Below are 24378 nucleotides of genomic sequence, written 5' to 3'. Positions count from 1 at the left end.
TATGGGTCATTCCACGCGAAGTGATCAAAAAAGATGCAACAGACCTTTACGGATTTGAACCAAATTTGGAGGGATTGTTCATCTAGGGCCAATATATAAAAACCCAATTTTTTGTGTCTATTGAACCACCCCTCGGGTCATGGGAGCACCCCCCGTTTTGACAAATTACAAAAACTCTTGATTTTCTTTTACTCTAGAATCATACCGCAAGACGGCCTTTGAAGATTATTCAAGGAGTCTAAAAAATATTAATTCTGGCGGCAGTGCTGCCAACTATGTGATTTTTTCAGTTAAATATTAAAAGTTAATTTTACACTCAATACATATATTTTTATTATAACCCATTCATGCCCATGTTGTTTGTGGACAACAACGTTTTTAAACAGCTATAACTTTTGATTGAGGCGAGATTTGCTCACAAAAACAAGTAAGGCTCATTAAAATGATTATTGCCCTTAATTTCAGTAATAACAGTTATATGGATCAGCTTTAGAACTGAATTCATTGCAATTAGTCTGATTGGATTCCGATGAGGCAGTGCTGCCATGGACAGTTTACGTTGACGACGGAAAATGTTTTTTTCATATATCTTCGTTATGGTGCAATATTATTGAAAATTGATCAAACTTATCAATTTAGACTGTCGTTGGCTACGTTTTCCACGTAATTGGACAATTGTAATTATTCTGGGAGAATTGTATTGGGCATTATAAGGTAAAAATTGACCAGCTTCTAGCACTGCCATTGAAGCACCCATTTTTATGAAAATAGACTTTTCGTGTTTCTTGACCTCACCGTTTTAAAGGAAAAACAGTTTTGAAACCCTACATGCACTAGAAAAAAGTTGGGCATGAAAGGGTTAAAAATTCTTATTCCATCGTGTTCCTTAAACATTTTTACATAAAAAACACTTTTTTTGGTTGACAACATTCATGAACGGTGACTAAACGTGGAAACAAAAACACTTATAATCTCAATATAATTTGAGCGCAGCCTGAGATACGAAAGGGAAAACTCGCATTTTTTCATATAAAAATCCATTTTTATTGGTAAAAATTGAGAAAATCTTCAATCGGTCATAAAAATCGACCCTGATCTGCTAGAAGCAAACCAAAAACGTAGTTTTTCAGCCTTTCTCGTATGCTTCACGGAAAATCATGTTTGAACTCAGAATACTCAGGTTGGTTTTTTAGTGCTGGGCGCTTGCGATTTTATATGGTAAATTGCGATTTTTCCCTTCAAAACGACGTAACTCAGGGTCTTCTCAAATTATATTGAGATTATAATTGTTTTTTATGTAAAAATGTCTGAGGAACACGATGGCATTAGAATTTTCAAAATTAAAATACATGTATTGAGAGATAAATTAACTTTTAATATTTAACTGAAAAAATCGCAGAGTTGGCAGCACTGCCTATTAATTTTTATTAGGTAACGGGCGACTCTTGGAGGAATTCTTTTGCAAAGGACGATTTCCCCATACGAAATCCCGAAACCGTGGGCGTAAAAATATAGCTTCACCGATCAAGCTAAAAATTTGCAGAGTTGTTCCGGAAGCTACATGCACCATTTCATAACGTCCGAAGGGTGGTGCGTCATAACGTCCGGGACATTATGACGCACAAGGGTGCGTCATAACATCCGAAACCAATAATGCGTTAAAAGATTCGAAACCATTGTTGTGTCACAGCGTCTGAAAGAGGTGCTGCGTCATAACGCCCGGGACATTATGACGCACATTGTTGTGTCACAGCGTCTGAAAGAGGTGCTGCGTCATAACGCCCGGGACATTATGACGCACACTGATATTGGGATATTATGGCGCAGTGGTATTGCGTCATAAAGTCCCTGGTCATAAGGTCCCAAAAGGGGGTGCGTCATAACGTCTCGGACATTGTTACGCACAAGAGGTGCGTCATAGAATCCGAAAATAAATGTGCGTCATAAAGTCCGATACCTTAAGACGCATATCCGTTTTCGGATGTTATGGCTGGCGTACTCGTTGTGCGTTATAATGTCCCGGATGTTATGACGCACTGTCGTTTTCGGATCGTATGTCGCAATGGACATGTAGGACACTGTGACGCACTTATAGTGTCGGATATTATGACGCACAGGTACTGCGTCATAATGTCCCAAAACAGTGAGCGTCATACCGTGCGGGGCATTATGACGTACGAGAGTGTGTCATAATATCCGAAAGCAAGAATGCGTCATAACATCCGAAGTTATTTTTGTGTCACAACGTCCGATATAGTCCTGTGTCATAATGTCCGGGATCGCATGACGCACCCTGATATTGAGATGTTATGAAGCAGAGGAATTGCGTCATAAAGTCTGGGAGAATATGACGCACTGATTGTTTTAGATATTTTGACGCACAGACACTGCGTCATAACGTCCGAAGTCATACAGCATTGGGACATTATGACGCAGTTCTTATGCGTCATAATATCCGAAACTATATGTGCGTCACAGTGTCCACGAAATCAACTGCGACATAAGATCCGAAAACGAACGTGCGTCATAACGTCCGGGACATTGTGACGCACAAGGTGTGCGTCATAAGATCCGAAAAGAAATATGCGTTATAAAGTGCGGGAACGCATGACGCACACCCGTTTCCGAATATTATGAGGTAAATGTTTACTTCAGATAGTTCTTCCCTTGCAAGCGCAAAACATGTTTTTCTTTAAAAAAATATGCTAGTTTAGTGTTGTAGAATCTTAAAAAAGGGGCGGAAAGCGAAAATTTTAATAATTCATTAATAAGTTTGAAAATAAGTTGTACCTGCTAACCTTGCTCGTATGGTTATTGTGCTCACGAAAGTAAGGCTTTTGGCGAAGCTAGCTTAATGCGGCTATGCCGTATAGCTGAGTCCAATCCCTCTGCGTCATAACATCCTAGTATCAATGTGCATCATAGGATCCCGGACACTATGGCGCAGGACTACTTTCGGGCGTTGTAACACTAGAATGATTGGGGACTTTATGACGTATATTTATTTTAGGACCTTATGACGCACCATCGAAGACAAAGTACATGATAGGAAGAGGTTCACGAGAAGAGAATGAGAACCGCCCGCTTCAAGTTTGCATCGGTGGCGACGAAATCGAGGTGGCTGAAGAGTTCGTGTACTTGGGCTCACTGGTGACTGCCGACAATGATACCAGCAGAGAGAAATCGTGCTTACTTTGGCCTCCGCAAGACACTTCGGTCGAACAGAATTCGCCGTCGTACGAAGTTGACCATCTACAAGACGCTGATTAGACCGGTAGTTCTCTACGGGCACGAGACCTGGACCATGCTCGTGGAGGACCAACGCGCACTTGGTGTCTTCGAACGGAAAGTGCTGCGTACCATCTACGGTGGAATGCAGATGGAAGACGGCACATGGAGACGGTGAATGAACCATGAGTTGCATCAGCTGTTGGGGGAGCCGCCCATCTGTCATACCGCGAAAATCGGACGACTACGGTGGGCCGGGCACGTAGCCAGAATGTCGGACAATAGCCCGGTGAAAACGGTTCTCAATTGCAATCCGACCGGTACAAGAAGACGTGGCGCGCAGCGAGCACGATGGATCGACCAGGTGGAAGACGATTTGCGGACCCTTCGCAGACTGCGTGGCTGGCGACGCGCGGCCATGGACCGAGTGGAATGGAGGAATCTTTTGTATACGGCACAGGCCACTTCGGCCTTAATCTGTTAATAAATAAATAAATATGACGCACCATCGAGCGTCACAATGTCCCGGACATTACGACGCCCATTATTTTGGGACAATATGACCTAGGACATTATGACGCAATTCTTATGCGTCACAATATATAACGAACCTATAAGTGCGTCACAGTGTCCAGGGTATCTACTGCGACATAAGATCCGAAATCTAATGTGCGTTATAACGTCCGGGATATTACAACGCACAAGGGGTGCGTCATAAGATCCGAAAATGAATGTGCGTCATAACGTCCGGGACATAATGACACAAATCCGTTTTAGGATGTTATGACGCAACCTGATGCGTCAAAATGTTCCGGACGTTATGACGCATCACCCTTCGGACGTTATGACCTCGGACGTTATGACACGGTGCCGAAGGTAAATGAGACCCAAAATGTTACTCGGGGCAAAATTTCACTTTTTTTCATATAAACATGTCTCACTCTAATGATCATCTTGGTGAAACCGTTGTTTACCGCTTTTTGATTTGTTTACTTTTACACGTTTTTCTTATTTATTGTTCTATTGCTACATATATCAAGATTTTTCCAGATTACCAGCGTTTTAGTACGGAACGCATTCCCCGCATAAAAATGAAACTGAGTGCCTATAGAAATACTATAGCAATAAAATGACTCGAAAAAAACTGTGTTCTCCTCTGTATCAGCAAATTGAAATATTTTGGCCTGGTTTTTATGCAAAGCCCACAGTGTACTAAGTTATTACAAATGCAATTTGCGTATAATTTAAAAACTTGTCATTTAAATAACTAACTTTATTCGGGCCAATATTGAACATAAAACACGTTTTTTATGCTGTTTTAGCGCATTTTGCATCCTGCCATTACGCAAAAAAACCTATGGATTAATATTCGTAAACAACGTGCAGGAGGTGCCTGAGTACAATAACCCTCCCGAAATACCAGAGCTAGAAATATTTGACCACCGCCAAACCGAACTTGACGATGACCTACAAAACTGTTAGAAGTGAGAAACAGTTTAAGACAAACAAGCTTTCTTTGGCTTTAGGCACGTATACAAAATTTAATGCAGTTAAATGAAAGTCCCGGAAATTCAAATTCGGTAAACCGAAAGCTTAGCTTCATATTTTTTATGCATTTTTTACTAAAAATTTCCTTTTTTGATAAAGAAAATTAATCAGAAGCGCTCAGAATTGCAAATCTGTGAATCAACGAAAAGCTCTCATTTATGTTTAATGCTCGTTCCAAGCATTTCATCCTGATCTTTTTTTGTTTCAATTAGGGGGGTCATTCATCTCCTTTTCGGGTTAGAAAAAATTCTAACGCTATGAGCGGGGTTGGAAATCTACCCAAGTGAGTAAGTAATGTGTGTACAGCACATTTGCAATAAAAATTATTAATTATTTTAATAATGATTTATAGTTATAATCGATCCTGATCGCGGCTCGATAACTGTGAAATAATATAATCCTCTACCACCAGAATAAAGTTTCTGTAAGAAACGTTTTACAAAATAAGCTGCAGTTAACTAAATCCGAACTATTGCAGATTTTGGACCTATGTACCCAAATCCTAAATCCGAACCCATTGCATCATCAAGCCTGAAAAGGTTTATATGCTAGGTGGCCATAGCACCAAGCACGTCGCACATTACGTTTTGTTATCTAAAAAAAGAAAATCATCTATTTAACGAAGCCTTTTTCGCTCCTTGGAGTTATCCTTTTGCCATCCTTTCTCTCGAAATAGCTTTTCCAGTGGCGTAGTAGCGGGGGGGGGGGGGTTTTGGGGACGAAACCCCCCCCGAAAAATTTTGGAGAAATTTGAAAAAATTGAATATGTTAAACAAAAATATGCCTAATATTTTAAATAAAGTTCTCAAAGTTTCATTTGCAAAAGTTATCTTGTGAAAATATTTCCTTGTAGTGAAAATTGACTGCAGACTCGGCACCTATCTGTCGGCAAGTTGTGGAGGCTAGCTCAACCGCCGAGGACTATAATAAGTAGATCGCGGCGAAGCGAGGAGCTAGTAGCTTAATGGTTTTCGAAACGGATATCGGTACCGAGAAAAATTTCGCCACATTCTGTTGTCCTTGACTGATGGCGAACATGGACTGGAGAGTGTGCGAGATGTATCCCCTTAGCGACCACCAGGCGATTCGCTACCGCATTGGTCAATGGAACCCTGCTGCAGCACGAAGAAGGACGGGCAGCAAGCTAAAGTGGAAGACGAAAGCCTTTAACGAAAACCTCTTTGTTGAATTACTTCGGCGAACAACGGAATCAAGTACGTTGATACGGCTGACGCCTAACAAGAAGGATTGTGACGGCTTGTGACGTTACAATGTCACGAAAACCATGCAGCCATGCAGTAGACGGCGTGCAGCTTACTGGTTAAATGAGCAACTCAGTACGCTACACGCTGTTTGTCTTAGAGCCAGATGGCGGGCTCAGAGCGCAAGATCGGAGAGTGAGAGAGGAGCGCAAGCGATGTATATAGAAGAACTCTTTAAAACAGGAGATCAAGCTTAGCAAGCCAATTGCCATAAGTAGCTGTGCTGAGAAATAAACGCCAATCCCTGGGGGATGCGTACTGAGTCGACATAACGAAGACGAGGGTCCGTCGACTCCAGCTGAAATATGCCCGGGTAAGCTAAAGATAATCGTTGAGGGTCTCTTCCCGAATCACGATTCAACAACCTGGTCACCGACACCGTACGCCGAAGAAGGAGCAGGTAACACAGTCGAATGGCAAGTGACTAACGACGAGCTCAAAGACGCGTCGATGTGACTAAAATCAAAGAAAACCCCCGGTCCGGATGGAATACCAACCGTGGCGCTGAAAGCTGCGATCCTGGCATATCTGGACATGTTCAGGATGCTACTGCTGAAGTCTTTAGACGATGCTAATCCCCGAAATGAGGAAGGTGCAGAAGCTGATGTTGCTGCCAAAGTCAGGGAAGTCACCGGGCCATCCAGGCTCGTATAGACCAATGCCGCAGCGTGGCATAAAAGAATGAGCCAGATCCTGAAGAGCTACTTCCAGAGTAGAACACTGCTGTACCAGACGAACAAAAAGGCAGAAGGCAACGCGAGTCGCAGCGGGTGTTACTCAGGGCTCCATTTTCTGTCCAACACTTTGGAATGGGATGTACGATGCACTGATAATATAAATTCGTGAATATAATGAATCATCCAATGCACGAATTCATTCGTCGTTTTCTGCAACGAAGTATTTTCGTGCATTGTAAATAGTAAGTTTCGTTCATTTCATGAACAAGAATGGCCGTATGGTGAACGAAAGCTTTCGTAAATTGTACACATTTAATGTACACTGCACGAATGTTATCGTTGATAACGACATTATTTTTCGTGAATGAAATGAAATGTTTTGTTTATTTTAATAAACGTTTGTATATATTACGAACGATTTCATTGGTCGCACGAAATCTTTTCGTTTATCTTAGAAAAGTTTTCGTATTTTTAGCCTCTTATTGTTTTCAGTCGATCTTTTGGGATCGATGTTTGATAACATCGTTTTTTTATTTAAAAAAATCGATGTGGCCAAATCGATTTTATTTTGGTACGAAGAAATGGCCGCTTGATGAACGAAAGCTTTCGTAAATTTTACTTATTTAGTTTACATTGCACGAAAGTTATCGACATTATTTTTCGAAATGTTTCGTTTATTTTAATAAACGTTTATGTATATTACAAACGATTTCGTTGGTCGCAATCGATCTTTTAGGATCGATGTTTGACAGCACCGATATTGCTCCGGCAGAGAAAAACTCAAAATTATTCATACAAAATCAACGAGTAGTTCGCGACGGCTCAACTGATTCTGTACTGCTCCAGATTCTGAATCAACTGGAAGCGAAAGAGGTTCAGGAAATCTTCCTGCAACGGGCGGACACGGATACGACTACTAAATAGTCAGACAACAACAATTATCTGACGTATAGCCACAATGGCTCCATATTGCTCTTTTGACGTGGACGGTTTGACGAATGGTGCTCGTAAATATTATAAAGATATTCGTATATAACAGCGAACGACTCGTTTGCTGAATGAAGCTGTTTCGTAATAAGCCAATGAAAGTCATTTTGTGGTTTTCATGAAAAACTCGTAATAAAAAATAAAAGTGTTTCGATAGAACTCGTTGAAAATCGTTGGTTTTGTGGACAATGTGTCACTAACGGTGAGGCACTTGAAGAAATGGAGGTGTCGGTGACGGAGACAATCGATGCGATCGAGTGCTGGATGAACGGGTCAAGCTGCAAATAGCTTACTACAAGACGGATTTGTTGTTGGACAGCAACTGCAAAGCGGTTCATCGGATACAGATCACCATCGAAGGGCAGGTGAAGCGTGCACTGAAGCAATTGGGAGTGATAATCGACGACTGATTGAGCTTAAACAACAACGTTAAATGCACACGCGAAATTTCGGTTCTTTATCTTGTGTTTCGTAATCGATACTGCGATATGGGGCTCTTGGTGGAGGTGCGGCGCTGAAAACCAAGTGAAACCGCGAAAAGCTGAACAGAACGCTTCGACTGCTGGTCGTACGAGTTGCGATAGCGTACCGGAGGCAGTATGCCTTGACGCCGAGATGATCCCCATCTGCATTACCCTGACGGAGGATATCAAGTGCTACAATCAATGAAACGTCAGAAACGTGAGGAAGATGATGACAATCGATTTGATGGTGACGTAGCAGCAGGAATGAGATAATACGGAGAAAGGCAAGTGGACCTACCGGCTCATACAAACCTGTCGACGTGGGTCAATAGAAAGCACGGAGAGATGACCTTCCACCTGAAACAGCTCCTACCGAGCCACGGCTGCTTAAGGAGTATCTTCATCGGTGTGGGTACGCAACTTTAACACTGTGCCTGGAGCGTCTTTGAATGTCCGAGGTTTGAAGTCTTTGAATGTCCGAGGAGAGTCTTTGAATGTCCGAGGTTTGAAGTGACGTGCAGGGAGCTACTTAAAACGGGAGGATCGGACATCAACCCGAATAATGTCAAGCGACGTAGAGACATGGAACGCAGTAAACAGAGATATGATGTAGATCAGTGATTCTCAACCTGGGGTCCGCGGGCCACTAGAGGGCCGTGAAGTCATTGCTGGGAGTCCGCGAAGAAAAATATATTTTCCTAGTGCATATTGAAATTTCAAATCTTGTTTCCTAACAAATTGAAAATAACATATTGATAATACACAAAATTGATGTTTATCTGTGGGGGTCCGCAGCAACCCAGTGTGATATCTATCATGACCGTCTTACAGCGGAATGGACATCGAACAACGGTTTCGGGAGAGCAATCACCGCCATGGAACTCTCCGCATGTATAAGCTAGATCCACCGCCGAGGACTAGTCGAATAGACTGCAACAGGGCATCGGGTATGAGTCGTCGAAACGCCAGCGAACCGGACGTCACGCTCCATGCGGATTCGCCAGACCGACCACGACACCCCACCGGTTGTTCCGATAGAAAAATAGCGAAAACCAAAGATGAATCGATATTGGGAGAACTTTTTTCGCCAGGGAACTCTCCGTCAGCGCAAGCTAGATTCACCGCTGGGGACTAGACTAAGTAGATAGCAACGAGATACCACTAGTCGCGGGTCATCAACGCACCAGTGCACCGAATACCCTGCTTCACCAGAATCGCTGAACTGACCTCGGCACCTAGCTGATTGGCTCGATCTCGGGAGAACTTCTCTCGCCGGGGAATTCTCTGTTGGAGTAGGTCAGGTCCATCGTCGGGGACTAGACCGAGTTGTTCGCGAACAAGTCGAGGACTGAATGGACCATCAAGGAAGTAGTGCTAAATGGCCCAAGAAGAGAACTAAATGGCTTAAAGGAGTTGCGGTGCTAAATGTCACCGGTTACGGAGTCAAAGGGCTCAAGCAGTTGTGGTACTGAAACCAAATAAGAATCGGTATCGGGAGAACATTTTTCGTTTGGGACCTCTCCGTCAGCTTACAGTCAGATGCACCGCCGGGAACGAGACCGCGTAGACCGCGACGATACACCACCAGTCGCGCCGGGGCTCCAGCAAACCGGATGCCCTACTCTATCGGAATCGCCGAACTGACCGCAGCACCTGGCTGGTTGGCTCGAACTTCTCTCGCCGGGGAACTTTTCGTCAGAGTAGGCTAGATCTATCGTCGGGGACTAGACCGAGTAGTTTGCGAACCAGTCGGAAGCTCAACGAGGAAGTGGTACTGAATAGCACAAGGGAACTAAAGGGCTCAGTAAATTAGACAGTCTGAAGTTTGCCGCCCAGCTTGTCCTCGTAGGGGAAGAGCATTTATATTTTACCGACAGCTAGCTTTTCATACCTTGACTACCCAAACCCATTCCCTGAGGTGTTGGTTTTTGAACTTTTTTTCCTGCTCAGAATGTTTTTGAACATTTTTTCATATACATTCCAAAAAATATTATATCCCCCCCCGAAAAATTTTCTTACTACGCCACTGAGCTTTTCTACTAAATGTACTTAAGAATCTCGACCGGAATAAATGTGGAAAACCGACGTCGAGCCGAAATTAAAAAGCGAATTATTTCCCAATTATTATCTGCTTTTATGTCTCGGTTCACGGGGCAACGCTTGCATGAAGGAGCTTTTTAGCATCACTTTATTGATCCATAAACTTGAAATTTAATAGACCCAAATGCAAAACATTCCGATGGGACATCTCTAGGAAGTTGAAAGAAGCCAACGTAAAGGATGACGTCGACTGGCTGGTGAATATCATCATGATTTATTGCTACTCGCATTTGGGAATTTCATAATTGAACCCCAGACTCAGCCATGGCTAGGGCGATAAAATTGTGCTAAATTTGACATTGACGTAACAAATTGGAAAGGTTTGTCGATGTCTTTCATTCAAGGTGATGCAAGGCAGAATTTTTTTCGAGACGGATCTGAAATACCGATTTTAAAATGAACATTGTACAGTTCGTAATACGTAATAACCTTATATAAGTTTTGTTGGTCAAATTTGGTTTGGTATGATTTTGAAATTGAAACTAATATAACACTGAAACTAAATAAAAATTTCTCAACAAGTAAAACAATTTCGAAGGGGACCCTCGGACCTTTTCCCTGGATCCTACACTGGCAATCTTCAAAGGAATCTCAACAGAATAGTTGAACTTTTTGTCATAATTTGATGAGATCTGTTCTTGTTATTTGAGCTGAATCATTGGGATTGTTTAATTTTTATACGATCAATGAACTATTGAAATTTTGAAATGTTCAATGAACTATTGAAATAAATTAATAGAAACATTCAACGAACTACAAAGTTTCATTGAAACACCCCGGGGCACTGGTGTTGCATTTTGTAGCAGACTTGCAGGCCACTAGACGAGTTTCATTTTCATTTCAACCACTTCAAGTGCAAAACCAGTGCAAAACCAGTGCAATCCACTGCCCGGTATTTTTCAATGAACCAGGCACGTAACCAGAGGTGGGCTGGGGCTAGGGGGCTGAAGCCACCCCCCCCCCGAAATTTTTCAAAAATAGATTTAGGAAACAACATGTTTTTCGGCGACTCTTAAAATAAATTTGTATCTTGTTTGGTTTCAACAAATTAGTACGAGAATTGTGATGAAGATTGCTATTTCGAACCACCAATGACAGCGGTCATGATATCTACTCAGTATGCTTAGTGTGATAAAACAGTTCTGTGATCTGCAATGTGGCTCTATAATGTACTTTTGGTGCTCAGCGCAGTTTCGTTTTTTGTCCAAACATCAAACTGATCCTTATGAAACAAATAATTGTGTTCGAGATGCTAATAGTTTTCTTAAAGCTACTGCTCGTAGTGCAAGGATCAAAAATGATTCCATAAATAATACTCCAAATTTTGTAAAATAGTTCACGTGAAAATTTCTTGACCATATTGCATGAAGTTGAAAATGATTAGGGATATCTTGTAAATATCACAAACATTAAGGATAGATCGTAATCATGTACTCGGAATCATGAACCACGAAACCATGAATAATATTACATGATTTCGTCAACCTTTTTAAAACCACAAATGGTAAGACGTGATTGTTTTACTAGGAATCATGAACCAGTTTACGACTATATGAATGATATTTTGTGAACTATTTCACAAATACGGATATTGCCTCGTGACTAATATATTTAGTATCATGAATTAGCGCTCGAGGATTACATGGATTCATGAATAAAATCCTGAGTTTCATGAAATATTTAACGAGAAAATATCCAGACTGTTTCTATTTCTCTATTTTTATTTTCTAACTAATGTTCCGAAATCTATGAATAACATCATGAATCCACGTTTGGATTTATGGATAATGTTCATAAAGTAGATAACTAGTTCACGTACAAAAATTTGTTTTGGTAATGACTTGGCGAAAACCGTGACTACAGTTCACAAAACAAAAGCAAAATTTCCATTAAAAACCTGTTTTAATCCATCTAGCGGTGCAATTGTGCCTTTCTCAATCATGAACACGAGAATTTTTTAGTTGCTTATATTTATTAAAAGCTTTGAAATGTATACATTACAATTTTATTATACATGACTTGACAACTATATACAAGAAAATGAATCATTATTCGAGTTCTAAAGCTTTGCAAAAAAAACCAGCCACGGTAATATTGAATTGAAAAAGGAGCGAAATCGGTTAAGTCCCAAAAAGTCGACTTTCATAAAAAAATTTTTTTTCGAGATAACATAAAATCTCGACGTTACATGCATTTTAAAGATGTTCGGCATCAAAAATACGATTTCTGAAATTTCATGGGGTCCCACCTTTGAAAAAAAAAATTCTGGATTATATGGGGATTTCATATGTGACCGGACGGTTCAGTGTATATTTCCGGAACCATATAAGCGATCCTTGCGAAATTTTATAGACATCTGTGGGGATAATATAGCTATCATTTGGGACTAAGTTTGCGAAAATCGGCCCAACCATTTCCGAGAAATTGATGTGAGTTCGTTAATTTTGAAAGATGGCCGCTTTTCCCGGGCACTTCCGGAACCGTCTATGATGGTCAATGTAGTCAACGAAAGTTTGGTTGGCCGTCGGTGATCTTGAACTGCAAATTGAAGTAGTTTGAGAGACATTTTAGCGAAATTTTTACCTTTTTTGCTTTCATCGGAGTATCGGTTTGAATCACAATTTTCTATGTGATCGCACGCCACAACCCGTAACTCCAGACCCGGAAGTCGGATCGGGATAAAATTTAATAGCCATTTACGTGGGCGCAACAACTTTCATTTGAGATTAAGTTTGGTTGAATCGGTCTAGCCATCTCCTAGAAACCGATGTGACTGTTATTCTAAATTTAGATACCTTGGCCGGGGCTTAAAGAACCGATGATGGTGGCCAATGTGGCTTAGGAGACTTTGAATGGCTGTTAGTGACCTAGTACTACAAATCGAAGCAGTTGTGGTCACAGTATGGAAAAAGTTTCACCGTTATGCATTCAAGGCAGAATTTATTAATATCGACATTTTCTGCGTGATCGTACTCATCACCCTGTAATTCCGGAACCGAAAGTCGGATCCATTAGAAATTAAATAGCAGCCTATGGGAAAATTGCACCTTTCGTCTGGGACTAAGTTTGTGAAAATCGGTTCAGCCATCTCTGAGAAAAGTGAGTGAGATTGTGTTCGCGTACATACACACAGACGCACATACACACACATACATACACACACAGACATTTTCCGAACTCGGCCCTCCGGGTCTCCGTTAAAAAGTCGGTTTTCAGAGCACTTGCAATACCTTTCTTTTGAGAAAGGCAAAATATTATGTTGGCGTTACTGAGTCAAAATTGAACATAATTATAAAACACATGATTTTTTTCGTAACGTAAAAACTCGATTATTCCAAAATTCATGGCACTTTATTCACGGTTTTGGGAACAATTTCTTCGTGTACAAATGAATGTTCTGCGGCGTTACTGAAATAATTACATCCCCAGTATAGCTTTGTGGTTTATAATTTCGAATAGTTGTTTTGATTTAAAATTTGAATTGGTATACACCCCCGTGCTCAATTTCAAATATGTTTAAAACTTTGTTACTACTTTTGGGTTGACTACCAAAAATGCTATAAATAAGCATCGAAAATTTTGAACACAAAACTGAAACTGCTCCAACATAATTCAATCGGCTTGCGCAAAAAATATCAAACTAACCCACGCCTTTCAGTAGGCAAAACCCAGTCGAGTCCGTGTGTGCTTTCGAAATACCTACAGAAACATGTTGTCAGATGCTTTAGTAATAAAAAATGCATACGTATATCCGAAATATGATTGAATATGAAGCCAATAGTCTCATTACCTAACGTAACTCTAAACCGCGAAAAACATTTTAGCACGAGAATTCTCTCCGTACCGATGGACGCGCACACATACATAAATATAGATTAATTTGTCCCAACGCAAACTCACAAGCATCGCACACACCTTGCACCCACTTTGCAAATCACCGTGTATACGCGACATTTCTATACTCGTGCATGTATGCAAATATTATAGAATGACAATAGCGTCCACTTTTGCATTCCTTAAAATACATCACACTAGGTCTACCATGGCACGAAAGGAAACTAGTACTTTGTAAGTTTTGCCGTATGTAATGACAGTTCTATACATTACAATACCTTTTAGTAGAGGTGGCTGCTTTTCTCAATTTGAGAGAAAAATCTTTTAAATGTATTATCTTTCCAGTAGGGGAAAACTACTTGACATCCTTCTATTGATTGTATTATAACACCTACATGGGATAACGATCATTGTATGGTCTGGTTAGTTCTCTGAGAGACATAGTTTACAGGAATAAGGAAATCAAATATCTACTGGAAAAAAGGATGTTTCTAGAAATCTGATCATTTGTGTAAGTGTATTTGGAATAAATTTTCTAACACAGTTGGTGAAAATTGGTCTAGTTTAAAGCAAAAAAAAACCATTTAAAAAAAATTACACCGGTCAACTCCCGGAATATTTTGCACGGTAGATACTGAGCTCCAACTGTTTTCATCTACTAATTCTTGCGTATCTTGTATCAAACAAAATACTAACACAATTTTATACATTTTGCAGAAAGCTTCATGGATGCGTTGACATTTCATTCAGCGGCGCACGTTAATCGCAAAATGATCGTTTAATGAGATGACTCTTCGAAAGAAAGAACGTTCTGAATTTTCTGTGGTGTGACAATGACGTGTTGTCATTGTATTCCCTGTGTATGAATGAAATTGGCACACCAGCGCATCATTGTGATGAAATGCTATCAGTGTCTGGCGGCAGTCATGGAGTATATTTCCACCGAATAATTCGAGCTGATGTAAAACGCAGCATCTGCTACGACGTTAGACATTCAAAATTCGAACTGACGAATTTTTCTTATGGACCTCTTTATACGTTTGTAGCAGGTAACTTGATGATAAAGGGACAGTCTTGGCAGCGACCGCTTCGCCGGAAGAATAGTGCGGACCAATCATGGCGCAGATAATTACTGCCATTATTTTCAGTAATTATACATTGAACGAAAATAATCAAATAATTGTAATGCATATTTCAAGCCAAATAGCGCGAAAATATACTAGTGTCCTAGAGGTTTTTTTTTATTTCGTTTATTTGACACGGCTCATAGCGGTAGCTTAACGGAGCCGTGGATCTTTCATGTGTTTACAATATGTAAAAAATAAAAATAAAAACAAATATTATTGATTGTCCGTTAGATCTCGTGCGCGAAACTTTTTATTCCGAGCGGAGACCTTCTTTCGCGGCTCGCCTACTGCGTCATGGGGACCATTCAATTCTCTCCTGTCCTCCACATCAAGGTCATCATCGTTAAAAGTACCTTGGTGCTAGCGACCAGATGTTCTTTCCTGCTTCTTGCACTTACGGGTGACCAATGTAAATCCGTCGTCATTGTTATTATCTTCATCACCAATGTTGCTTACAGTGGTTTTTGGTGTGCTGGATGCTGCTTTGGCAGTTGTCAATATGGACTGTGTCCTAGAGGTTAAATAACTCAATACAACAACTTAAAGCGCTCGCTTGGATGAGAGTGACAACATTAGAAATAGAGATTCATGTGTATGAGGAAGATGGCAAAATAGGGGCACGACTACACTATATGGCTCCGCGTATTCTCCGTGACACAATTGTAAAATTCAAATCGCGATTTATAGAAGTAGATTTCGTTACTCCTGATACGGATACAAAGTCATAACCCGTATACAATAAATCGCGCGCACAAGATCCATCGAATATCAACTATATTTTTGATATACATGCAATGTAAAATATAGCAGAGTTCTGGGTCTGCTAAAATAAATGAATTAATCATCGATCACGATCTGAAAAAGCACAAGCAAATGTCAATTTCTAATTGCTTGGTAATTTTTTTTTCTAAAACCTGTGATTTTTTATTTGAAATTTCACATTTGATTGTTCCTCAGAGCGCGTTTTGTACCACACAGTACAATAGATCCGGAATCGTTCGGGATTCATATCTGAACTTGCCATATAATAGAGCTGTATAGCTGCACTCCGTAAGAATACAAATCAATCTTTTTCCATTGAAATTGATATCCTTCCGGTCAGTGCTCAAGTTATGACTTCAGCATTTCCAAATTATCTTACATTCGCTTCGGAATGCCTGGATGAATCGCTCCGCTTCTCGCAGTTCATTTGCCTCTGTTATTAACTGTGATCAGTTCAACTGGATTGCTACATCGTTTTTTCACTCAACATGGCCGTTCTATAGAAGCAATCACCGAGTGAGAATATGTACCGTCTTTGCGCACTTTTTAACAATTTTTATAATTTTTTGATGAATTATAACTCATTTAATAATGGATGAATTTGTATCATATCAGCAGAGATTTATCGTCAACGTGTATGTATTATTTATGCCAAATATGAGTAGAATTGGTTCACAAATACAAAAGTTTTTCATATGGCGTTTTAAAATGTATGTGGGCTAGCTGGGGGCTACTTTGCACACTTCTTGAATTCGAAATAAACTTAAAATTAATTCAACAATTCAAGCTTTTTCAACAATTTATCGCCTTTTCTAAAATGAGGGATTCATTTTAATTCAACATTTATAACGTTGCAAGTCAAAAAAAATTGAGTGGGTTGAGACTGCTCGATTATAAAAAAGAAAATAAGGGGAATTTATGGCATACGTTTGAGTACTAAATTGATGGCGTAATTAGTACACAAAGTCACGTTCGCAAGTTATGCACTTTTTAAGCCAAGAATTCTAAAATAATGGTTCGAAGCCAGTTTTTTCACGGCCAAGATCACATTATTTCGCAACCGCCAACTTTGGAGGTTCAAAGTCGAAGAAATTATAGGGTAGACGAGCCCTTACTCATCTCATTAGTCAGGATGTCACACTATTTCGTTGATAACTCGACTTAGAGTGACTGGATTGCTCTTAAATAGGTATCATCGTCTTTGCTTCGTTCCTAACAAAGCAATACAGTTAAAAATTTTGCCTGTAAATTGAAAAATGCTCTTGTTTGGGCGAATCGAAAAGTCGTGTACAACGTACCCTTATCCTACCACTTGAGCCAATGCGTTGAACAGAGGTAGCAGATACTGCTCTAACTAATGTGTTCAAATGGGTGGAATGAATAGAAGAGCTAAGACGAATTAGGGTGCAGAAACTTTATAATATAATACAGAGCATCTTTTGAAAAAAAAATATTTTGGATATTAATTCTCCTGAAAATAATTATGGAGAATAAACTCATATAAACACTATTTAGAGGCTTGGTATCTCCGGTAAAGCTGTTGAAAATGATATTAGAAGCAACTTTTTTGAAGGCACAATAATCTTCAAATGCTCCTAAAAACCGATCCTGCCTTATTACAAACAAACGGAAAACTCAATTTTTCATCATTTTGCTTGTTCTTTCCGATAAACATTATGTGATCTCAGTATGTTCAAGATTTCTGCTTTGTCTAGCAGTCTCATTTTAGGAGCCTCCAGTCACCTCTATCGACCCTTGAAGTGTTTTGTTCGTTTTCGTAAACAGTGTTAAGAAAAATGACGAAAGATATATGCAACACGGTTAAAAGATATGGGTCTACAAATGTCGAAAGTATAATAACACTAATGAACGTGCGTGTTAGAAAATATTGAAAAACCAAAGTGTGCAAAGTAGCCCCACATATCCAACGTAGCCCCGCACGACGATATTCAAAGTTTTTTGTGAGGTTCAACCAGGTTGAGCAACTACCGCTATGATATTGCATAGACTATACCTATGTAGATAGAAACTCAACTACAAGTTAAAGTTAAACAATTAATATCTCCATTCCCAGAACTTCAGTTGACGCTTCCAGTTACGTTCACAATAAAGCACAAACTAGTTTTTAGAATAACCTCCAAAACATTCAAAACATTACCTTGACAGAATTGTATGCTTAAATATAAACTATAAACGGGGAGTGGGCGCAGCGTATTGGTAAATCGATTGCCTTGTATGCAGCGCACCTGGGTTCGAGTCCCGACCCCGCACATAGGGTTAGAAATTTTTCCTAAGAGATTTTTCTAACCCGAAGAGGCGAATGACCTTAAGGTTAAAACCTCTATAATTGAAATAAAAAAAAAAAAAAAAAAATAAACTATAAAGTTGTTTCTCCTTCGAAAGCGTCTCTTATATATGCTAGACAAAAAAGAAGAAGCCACAACATTGGCCTTGTTTACAGTTTGTTCCGCTTGCCTGCAGTTTTAGACCACGTGGATATCCTCGAGAACGGAACCACCTACCTATGTACACTAAATAAAAAGAAACTTGTGCCAACTGCATCTACCAGCTAAACCAAATGAACAAAACATCAACTAACGTTACGGAAGAGAGAAAGCATATCATAAAGTCGACTCAAAGTCGGATACAATCATTATCAAAGCAGTACAGTCAGAAATATTGAAAAGCACAAAACGTTCAAACAAAAAAACAGAAATGGTGGTGGACAACAAGTGAGAAAGGAGAGGAAAAAAATAGAACACAAACTCGCCCTATAATCTCTGATTGTGACAAATGGTGGGCGGAACGAGTAGCAGGAAGAATCTACCTTCTTCTCCAATTCGCGTGCCCTCGATTGCATCGCATCCATCGGCTCTCCTATCCTCCCGACGCCGGAAGACATGCCTCTCAGCTGTGCCAGAGCTTCCTGCAAAGAAAGTTTTAAGAAATGAATCGATTTTAGCAAGGTTGAATTGAACCTTTGGGGATTAGAAACGACGTGTAAACTTATCCTTTTATAAGAAGATTTTAGAATTGACAAAATATACTATAGAACTTGACAAGATTTTCTTTCACTTAGCAAAATATCCTAACGTACATAGTTCAATTTCACTTACGAACTGATCTTTTGACGTTGTTCAATCAACAGCGATAAAATCTTCAAAGGCTATAAATTTCCTTTGCTCGTTTTATGCCTCCTTCTCGATGCAGATGTGTAAAAATTTGCCAGGCTCCGGGGCTTCGACTTAAATTGAAAATACAGCCATAGCTGGTTGGCATCACATTTTACGAGTTTCGGTAAGCTCGATTCAGTCGAGATAAGTTTTGCTTCACGTCCTCGACTGTTTCAACCCAGTAGTAACTGTGACACAGAGCTGATATATTACAAAATAAAGTGGAACCCTTATAAACCCCGCACCAAGTATTGTGAGTTTATGAAGCAAATATGCGTTTCCAATCATTTCAATTCATTTAAAATTGGCGGCAAGGGTTGCTTGCGTTCAAAATGTCAAATAAATTTTTCAACAAATTGGGTTTATTTTCTACTTGCTAATAAAATTTAATTATTTTTAAAGCCAAATGCTATATCAATAAAGTAATTCTGATTCATATTTGTTGAAACAAAATTTAATTATTTTGAAAACGGCTCCACGTTCGAAAATTTTTGTTATGAGCATTTTGAATTGAAATAGCATTCTATAATAAAAATACAGTTTTTTCTGTCAATAAGTATGAAGTTTCATAACATGTTTAAAGTTATCGTTAGACAAACTTTTTTACTGATGGATTTTCCATGATGTAATGATATTTAAAATATTTCATTTCTTTTAGGGTTTGGTGACAAAAGCCAAAATATTTAACCATAGGGATATTGGTTATTTAATTTTTTAAAATAAACTCTCCTCTTTATTATAAACGGCACAAACTTTTTTGCTGTGTGTATTTTCTTTCACTAAGAACTATTGATTCGCTTTACTTATTCTCATTTTGCTGTCGGAAATACAATAATCATTTTTTTTAAATAAATGCATGCAAAAACTTTTCAGCCCTTTCGAAAAATTGCTCTTGTGTCAAAATGTTTTAACTGCCAAAGGAAAATATGGAGATTCATAAACCAAACACAACTGTTTCAATGGAAACGCCGATGGATTTTTCATGTAATCACTCAATAGTTGGGAGGACAAAACATCCTGAAAACTTGCCACTCTTATTCCAGACATAAAATCCTGGCATCCCATGCAAATGTTCAAGCTCTAGCTGTATGCTTTCATTGTCATGTTGTGGGTAAGTTTTTATATGCACTTTAGGAAAAGGAACTCGCAATGTTTCTAGAGCTGCACAAGTAGCTCCGGTGCATCTGAATGATGTGGTTTTATTATTTTTATTATCCCCGCTATAACAATATTAAAACATATTTTAATCCACCTATTGGTGCGATTGTACCTTTTTCCTTTATTAAAACTATGATTCCTTAACCATGTTCAATATAATTGTGGAGATGTCTATTACATGCTTATTATACTTAGCACGTATCCCACGACTATGTCGAAAGTCGATGGTGACAAACTTTAAACAAAAACGTATAATATTTAATTAGCTAAATCATCATGAGTTCAATGTTATCTTTATATGATCATATTTAGAAATATTAAGGGAATGGGTTTGGAAGTGGAGGGCGTGCAGAGTGAGAATGAAAGATGCCTCAGAAATCTTTTGTCTTATTTCGGAATGCGTGGTGGTCGAAGGGGGTGTGCGATGAAGAGGGAGGTGTAAGGGTAAGGAAGGGAAGAGGATGCAACACCCAACTACATATTATATCTTTCATTTGAGAAAAATCGGTTCAGTCTTCACCGAATAATCGATGTGACTTTAACTGGGGATTATACCCGGAAACCGGGACTTCTGGAATGTTCGATAGTGGACACAATATTCAAAGAATGTTTGATTGGCCATCAGTGATCTAGATATGCCAATCGATGCAATGTGGAAACTATTCCAATTGACTGTTAGCCTCTGAGGTATTACGATTGTAACAGTTTATATGAAAAATCCCAGTGTGACCTTACCAACCAACCTGTAACTTCGGAACCAAAAGTCAGAACCGATGAAATTCAATAGCAGTTAATGGGATTACTGTATCTTTCATTGATATCAAGTTTGTAAAAATCGGTCAAGAATTTGCCGGGAAATAGGTGCGATATTTGTTTAGCAACTTGGCGAGTTCCCCGAGGGCACCAAGAACCGTCATCATAGGGAGTGGGCGTAGCGTATTGGTAAATCGATTTCCTTGTACGCAGCGCACCTGGGTTCGAGTCCCGACCCCGCACATAGGGTTAGAAATTTTTCCAAAGAGATTTTTCTAACCCGAAGAGGCGAATGACTTTAAGGTTAAAACCTCTATAATTGAAATAAAAAAAAAGAACCGTCATAGATGGGCAATGTGGTCAAAGCGATTTTGATTGGTCAGAAGTGATCTAGACATGCAAATCCAAATAATTTTGCACCCATTTTAGTATGTATTACATCATTTAGACTTCAAGGTGTTACCAGTTTATGTGAGGCATTGCTATGTGACCGCACTCTTTAACCCGTAACTCCGGAACCGGAAGTCGGGGTTTGGATTGGTCTCTGCTATTCTTCCGGAAGAAGCTCTAGCCCAACCGAACTGCCAACCGGCACATCAGGATCGACGTCAGTAACATCCTGATTACGACATACTGGCCATGGCGAACGTCGACGGACAGGACACGGATCACGAAGTGGCCGGCGACTTTGGGCTGACAGGCGTGCTGCTACTCCCTGAGTAAGGAAGGATAAAACCGACTTGAAATGACAAATGGGCAAAAAGCACGGCAGCATCCGTCCCGACAACACCTTGGAAGGTCTCCCGGTACGTTCAACACTCGTCGCCATTTAGTTAGTGATACTAGGTTCGGATGGACAAATCCCAATTTCCTCTGAACGCTACTTCCCACGAAGGATAATGTCAACCCTAGCATGACCTCACTGCTCGCATAGATAATCATGGGATCAAAGGAGGATATAGCGAGTGCGATAGCGACCCGGAGGTGGGACCCAATAAAATGGAGAAAAACAAAGAAAATCACACATACGGAGCAGGCACGGCGTTCACCGTTCACCAGAGGTAGTTTGGTGAGGTCAGCAGCAGCATCGGAAATCATTCAACAAGAACAGGAGGAGGGGAAGTCGCAGGAACAGCAGCGAAAGCAACAACAGCCAGAGCAGAATAGGATGAGTTACACCTCACAGAAGCTAAAAAGAACCATTCATAAATAACGTAACGCTTTTAGGTGGAGGGGGGGTACGACAAATTGTGACGTCTGGTGGAGGGGGAGTAAGCTAGATCGTTACATAACATGTTTTTACTCAAGAAAAAAATCTTTTTGTTTCCTTGGGGGGGTCCATTTTCGGGCTATTTTTTGTTTCGTAATTTATAAATGGTCTCAAAGTACTAGCAGCGAAGTACTTGGTGGAGGAGCTACACAAGAATGTGGGTGCGAGAAACAATGTCCATAAGAACATTAAGGAGATGGTTCTCAGAATCTGCACGGCGTCAGTGTCTGCTATGAAGGAGTATGACACGACATCGCGGAGGGCTGATGTAGCTGAGCAAGCATTGGCGTCGGCTATGGCTACTATCTTCGCTACCGTATCGGTCAACGGAACCCTACTGCTGCACGGAGAAGGATGACCGGCGAGCGAAAGTGGAATACGAAAGCCTTCAACAAAGACCTCTTCGTTGGGGCACATGGGCAGAACGGCGGGACCGAGAACGTGGATGCGGCTGACCTAACAAGAAGGATTGTGGCGGCTTGTGACGACACCATGCCGCGAAAACTGAAACCACGCAATAGACAGCGTCTAACTTACTGGTGGAACGAGAAGCTCAGTACGCCACGCATTGCTTGCCTCAGAGCCAGAAGGCGGGCTCAGAGAGCAATATTGGAACCTGATAGAGAGGAGCGCAAGGGGGAGGCTAGCGCCGCTTTAAGACGAAAAATCAGACTTAGCAAGTTGGATTGCCACAAGGGACTGTGCCGAGAAGTAGACGCCAATCCCTTTGATAACACGTACTGAGTCGTGATGGCGAAAATGAAGGGCTCGACGACGCCAGCCGAAATGTACCTGGGTAAGCTGAAGATTATCATCGAGAGTCTTTTCCCAAAGCATGATTTAACTATCTGGCCACCGACATCGTTCGGCGAAGAAGAAGGAGTAAACACGGACGATCGGCAAGTGACTAACGATGAGCTCAAAGAAGCGTCGAAGCGCCTGAAATCAAAGAAAGCCCTCGGTTAGGATAGAATACCAAACGTGGTGCTAAAAACTGCGGTCCTTGCATATCCGGATATGTTCAGGATGGTGCTGCAGAAGTGTCAAAATGAAAGCAACTTCCCCGAAATATGGAAGGCCCAGGAGCTGCTGTTACTGCCAAGAAAGCCACCGGGCGATTCGGCCTCATACAGGCCCATATGTCTGCTAAATACACTCGGAAAACTTCTGGAAAGGATCATCCTTATCAGGTTGGCGAAATGCACGGAGAGTGAGCGCGGACTGTCCAAGATACAGTTCGGATTCCGCAAAGGAGCATGGACAGTGGATGCAATTCGGACAATACTCGAGAGTGTTGAGAAGGCATCTAAACAGAAGCGAAGAGGAGATCCATACTGCGCTGTGGTCACGATAGATGTGAAGAATACATTTAACAGCGGCTGCTGGAAAGCCGTTGCTGCAGTGCTGCACAGAATGTGGGTTCCCGACTATCTGTGCCAGATCCTGAAAAGCTACTTCCAGAGCAGAGTGTTGCTGTACGAGACGAGTGAAGGGCAGAAGTCAATGCGAGTCACAGCGGATGTTCTTCAGGGTTCCATTGTCTGTCTTACTCTTTGGAACGGGATATACGATGGGGTCTTGACACTGCGGCTGTCCAGGAAAGTGAAAATCGTGGGTTTCGCGGATGACGTGTCACTAACAGTGATGGGTGAGACACGTGAAGAAGTGGAGCAAATAGCTCACCGCAAGACGAAAGTGTTGCTGGTCAGCAACTGTAAAGCAGTTTTGCGGATGCAGATCGACGACGGAGGGCACATGATTGCATCGAAGCGTGCACTGAAGCGATTAGTAGTGATAATCGACAACCGTATGAGCTTCAACAACCACGTCGACTACGCTTACGAAAAGTCGGCGAAGGATACGAACGCAATACTAAGAACCATAACGAACGTCAGTGGTCCGAGAAGCAGCGCAACACGTCTGCTATCTACTGTTTCGTCTTCGACACTCCGATGTGGGGTTCCTGCCTCGGGTGCTGCGCAGGACATTCCTGCTGATGGAGCAGCGAGTGCTTACGGAACAATATTATCGGTGG

General features: G+C 40.8%; 1 protein-coding gene across 7 annotated transcripts in view; it reads right to left on the bottom strand.

The window, feature by feature from the left end:
* LOC131683704 (RIMS-binding protein 2) overlaps positions 1-24378 on the bottom strand; it is a 331371-nt gene that overhangs the window by 185182 nt on the left and 121811 nt on the right. For all 7 annotated transcript variants that reach the window (XM_058965931.1, XM_058965934.1, XM_058965935.1 and 4 more), the window contains one exon: positions 18817-18915. In XM_058965931.1, the coding sequence (XP_058821914.1) occupies positions 18817-18915 (99 nt within the window). The remainder of the gene's footprint in view (positions 1-18816; positions 18916-24378) is intronic.

This window comes from Topomyia yanbarensis, chromosome 2 (genome assembly GCF_030247195.1).
Source record: "Topomyia yanbarensis strain Yona2022 chromosome 2, ASM3024719v1, whole genome shotgun sequence".
Classification (NCBI taxonomy): domain Eukaryota; kingdom Metazoa; phylum Arthropoda; class Insecta; order Diptera; family Culicidae; genus Topomyia; species Topomyia yanbarensis.
This window is presented reverse-complemented; position numbering and strand designations above follow the sequence as displayed.